The 5,003-nt window shown below is 34.4% G+C and overlaps 1 protein-coding gene across 1 annotated transcript; it reads left to right on the top strand.

The window, feature by feature from the left end:
- Positions 883-2,772, top strand: LOC104742229 (F-box protein At1g47056-like). Its single transcript, XM_010463208.2, has one exon. The coding sequence runs from the start codon at positions 1,053-1,055 to the stop codon at positions 2,610-2,612; it is 1,560 nt and encodes a 519-aa protein (XP_010461510.1). The 5' UTR covers positions 883-1,052; the 3' UTR covers positions 2,613-2,772.

Below are 5,003 nucleotides of genomic sequence, written 5' to 3'. Positions count from 1 at the left end.
GCCCATTAGCCAAGTCCTTATATTCGTAGGGAGCGAGACTCGATCCCGGGTGTGATGGTGCCTTGTGCATTAAGGACTTACCATTGGCCACTGCACTAAGGTCACTTCACGAAGTGTAGTATTTTTTATTGACTGAAATAAGCAAACTCCAATTTTTTTTTTTTTTGGTTGGAAGCAAACTCCAAAATAAAACGAAAATTCCAAAATTTCTAATTTAATATTTATTGAACTTAACCAACTTTCACCAAAACTAAATCTTTTCTGGGTATTTTGAATTGTCTCTGATAGTATATATTTTAATTATGTAGACTAAAAAATTCAAAACCATAAAAAAGAAAAAGAATTAGTAAAACAAAGAAGTCCAAATGAGAATTTCAAAATTAACCTTTTTCAAGAAAATGTTTCTCTAAATTTTAATTAAAAATGTCACTAAAAATATAATATTTATCCAATATTTGTGTAACCTTATAAAAATAAACACAAACTACATATATATTGAATCTTTGTAAAATTTAATAGAAAACTCTTAAATACTTTATAAAAACTATGCAAAATTATTCTCAATTAATTAAAGTTTAAAAGTAATAATTCTAACTTGTCCTTTTCCTTTTAAAATTTAATTGTTAGATTATCTTATTCATTTATTTTGGATGTTACTTTCTTAATTAAATAACATAATAACAATACCAATTAATTGAGTAAAAGAATCAATAAATATATTAAAATCTTCCTCAGTTTGTTTGTTTTCTCTAAAATGGGTTCTAGAAGAGAACCATATTGTTTTGAAAAACTTAAAAACAAATACAACACCATGTTATAACTAAAATAATAAATCACACAACCCAACAGAACAAACCGAAACAAAAACAAATAAAACAATTTCACACTCTTAAGCAACAGCTTCACCAAAACTAATTCTCAACCTTTCCCTTTAAATTAAACCAACGCTCAAAAATCTCTCACTAACCGACAAAAACCAAAATCTCGAAATCAAAATTCTCCTCTCCGCCGCAGCCGAGGACGACGACTACGACCATCGGAGACCTTCGTGGATGGGCCAATCAACCTCCGCCGCCGGCAATTCAATCCTTAATCAACGGAGAAGCAAAGCGTTCTCACTAAAATTCCCGATTCAATCGCTCGAATCTGAGGTTTCACAACCTGACTACACATCGTATTTACCCGACGAGTGCTTAGCTTTGGTCTTCCAGTTCTTAAACTCCGGTAACCGGAAAAGATGTGCTTTAGTTTGTCGACGGTGGATGATCGTTGAAGGACAGAATCGTTACCGTCTCTCTCTCCATGCTCGTTCAGATCTGATTACTTCGGTACCTTCTCTCTTCTCTCGATTCGATTCCGTTACGAAGCTCTCTTTGAAATGCGACCGTAGATCTGTTAGTATCGGAGACGAAGCGCTTGTTAAGATCTCTCTCCGGTGTCCAAATCTGAAAAGACTTAAGCTTAGAGCTTGCCGTGAGCTCACCGATGTAGGTATGGCTGCTTTTGCTGAGAATTGTAAAGGTTTGAGGATATTCTCTTGCGGATCTTGTGATTTTGGAGCTAAAGGTGTGAAAGCTGTGCTTGATCACTGCTCGAACCTCGAGGAGCTGTCGATTAAGCGACTCCGTGGATTCACAGATGTAGCTCCGGAGTTGGTTGGTCCTGGTGCTGCTGCTTCGTCTCTTAAGTCGATTTGCTTGAAGGAGCTTTATAATGGTCAGTGTTTCGGTCCGGTGATCGTTGGTGCGAAGAATCTTAGATCTTTGAAGCTTTTTAGGTGTTCTGGTGACTGGGACGTGCTTCTTCAAGAGATGGCTGTTAAGGATCATGGTATTGTTGAGATACATTTGGAACGGATGCAAGTGAGTGATGTAGCTCTTACTGCGGTATCGAAATGCTCGAGTCTTGAGATTTTGCATCTTGTGAAGACACCTGAATGCACGAATTTTGGATTAGCTGCGATTGCAGAGAAGTGTAAGCGTTTGAGAAAGCTTCATATTGATGGTTGGAAAGCGAATTTGATTGGGGACGAAGGGCTTGTGGCTGTGGCTAAGTTTTGCTCTCAGTTACAGGAACTGGTTCTGATTGGAGTGAATCCAACTACGTTAAGTTTAGGAATGTTGGCTGCGAAATGTCAGAATCTCGAAAGATTGGCACTTTGTGGTTGTGATACGTTTGGTGATCCTGAGCTTTCTTGTATTGCGGCTAAATGTCCGGCTTTACGTAAATTATGTATCAAGAACTGTCCCATTTCGGATGTGGGAATCGAGAATCTTGCAAACGGATGCCCAGGTTTAACCAAAGTGAAAATCAAGAAATGCAAGGGAGTTATGGGTGGGTGCGCAGACTGGTTAAGATCGGTTAGGCCTACGCTTTCGGTTAACGCAGACACCGTGGAACCAGAACATCAAGAAGAAGAAGCAAGCAATGATGCTGTAGGAGACTTGCAAGAAAACAGAACCGAGTTCCCTCATTTGAACAGCCAGATCATGGCACCAAGCATTGCGTCAAGCAGTAGAAGCCGTTCAGGGTATTTCAAATCAGGCATTGGACTGTTCAGCGGAATGAGTCTAGTAGCTTGCACTTCGAGACAACGACGGGCAAGCAGGTGATTGGCTGCGCTCAGCCAATATTGTGTTAATTACTTGATCATGTTGTTTCTTACAAACGCAATTGTATATATATGGGAGTAGATTGTTTGTTGCATTACTCAATTGAATATTACTTCGTTACTGATCTATCACGTGGCCAACACTTGATAGAAACATCACATCCGCAATATTGTTACCAAAAATGAAGACTTACCAAGACTCCATTTGATTTCAAACTGAAGACTTACCAATATTGTTACCACTTGATTTCAAACGGATTGTTAGAGTTTCTAAGTGATCGTCGGCTTTTAATTATTCTAAATTCTTAAAGCGCGTACCAGCCTCTTTTTTTAATCTTATCATGAAACTTTTCTAGATATAGAGCGACTTTTATTTTGGTATCAATCCTTTATCCCTAAAATAAAAATCAACATTATTTCATGTTATCGTTTAATTATTGTTATATGAAAAAAGTTAGAAAGCATATCTTTTTGTCTATCAGAATTAAACATTTATGAAAACGTTGTCCATTATTTAAATGTGGTGGCCATTGTCTAAGAATTTTGACAGCAACTCTCGAATTACGTACTGTAAAATTTAAATCTCTTACGTACACAACCATTGTTTCTTGTTCTTATTAAGTAGATAGAAGAAATAAAGTTACAACAGAGAAAGAAATGGAAATAGTAAGGAAATTTTCATATTTCATATATTTATTCAAAAACAAAGATAAGCCGATAGAATTAAATTTTAAAATTTGTGTGGCTTGTATTAAATCTCGTGTATTACACAGGGAAAGCTGCATGTGTTAATGACTGATAAGAATGAACAATAATTTGTTTGTTTTCAAGATTTCTGTAATTGGTTTGTTGAAAATCTGATGTTTGAATCGAAGCATTATGTTTGGAATTTTCTCCTTGGATGCTGAACTTTATTAGTGTCATGCATTGTTTTTTAAAAATTGTTTCTCCTTATTTGAAGACTACATAAACTTTTATAATCAAAATTTCTTAAAATTCTACATGTCGAAATTTGCAATCAACATTAAAATAATAACAAAATGCTGGAATTATATTTATAAAACAAATATTTAAGTTCATATCTATTGACCATAAAAAAAAAATCATGTCTTTGTGGAAAAGCAAATAGCATTAGTTTATCTAAAAGTTAAAATCAGCACATAGTAATCAAACGGGGATTCGATGCTTGTCAAAAGAATCTTCAACAGCAGGATGAATATAGGATCCAAGTGTATCATTGTAGACAATAAAGAGTTCCGATCAGTTCTATTCAAAAACTAAATACTAAAATTAATAAGTAAGATTTGTTATTTACCTAAAGTCCATAACGAAACGACAGTCGGTATCATCCAAATCCTGAATTTTTGACTCTCCATGATCAATGAAATTGTACCTAAACGTTATTAAAATTTTAAATCTAACTTTATATATGTCCACATACAATTTTTTTTTTTTTTTTTTATTGAAAATGATTCGATGCTAGAATTTAACTTACATGTATATGTACTCTGAATATTCTCCACCCTTTGAATCCTCAATTATGTCCGAACATCCATCACCGTTGGTTAGGAGAACATTATCATCTAACATTACCAATTATAGTAAAACGAATAGAAATCGTTAATAATTTCTTAATCACAATTAACAGCTTTAAGTTTAAACGAACAATAAATTCAAAAATGTCATTACCTCCGCATTTGATTCCTTTCCACATTTTGAACAGACAAAGTCTCTTCCCGTTACCCACCTTGAACATATGATTGGCATAACATCCTGTTGCGAAGCAGTCAAGTACATATCCCCTTAAAAAAAATAAAAGGTCATTCAACGTATTGTGCCAAGTACCTATAAATCTTTCAAACGATGTTGCATTCAATTTACTAAATTTTTTCTATATTAAAGATACACATGTATGCAATGATATTTAAACTTACTCAATTGACATGATTCTGAACCTAATGTAGAGTTCCATCAGACTCCAACGATCATCAATGTCTTCTTGTTTAAAACTCTTGATTTCCCCCATATTAGTGATGCATCCAATCAAATTAACTGCATAAAAATACTATGTATTATAAGACTCAGGATTCAGAATGTTAATTTGATCATGGAGAGTCAAAAATTCAGGATTCAGAATGTAACTGCAAATTAAAGTTTACTTTAACAATCCATTATAAACTAAAACTTACCGTAAGGCCAACGTCCATGAAACTCATTATCATAAATACGTTTAAAACCAACGTTATTGAAAGGTTTGCAAATTATAGGATCGCTTGCAAGACTTATTATAGTCTTGTCAGTGAAAAATATCTGATAACCAAGATTAGTTTTCTGGATCTGCTCTTTATCTTCTTTGACTTCGAACCCCTCAATAACATAACTTTGATTCTCT

Source organism: Camelina sativa, chromosome 14 (assembly GCF_000633955.1).
Source record: "Camelina sativa cultivar DH55 chromosome 14, Cs, whole genome shotgun sequence".
Lineage (NCBI taxonomy): Eukaryota > Viridiplantae > Streptophyta > Magnoliopsida > Brassicales > Brassicaceae > Camelina > Camelina sativa.
The sequence above is the reverse complement of the archived record's forward strand: the minus strand, read 5'-3'. Positions and strand labels throughout refer to the sequence as shown.

Excerpts from the sequence above, each read along its gene's own strand:
- LOC104742229 (XM_010463208.2), top strand. The coding sequence starts at position 1,053 with ATGGGCCAATCAACCTCCGCCGCCGGCAATTCAATCCTTAATCAACGG.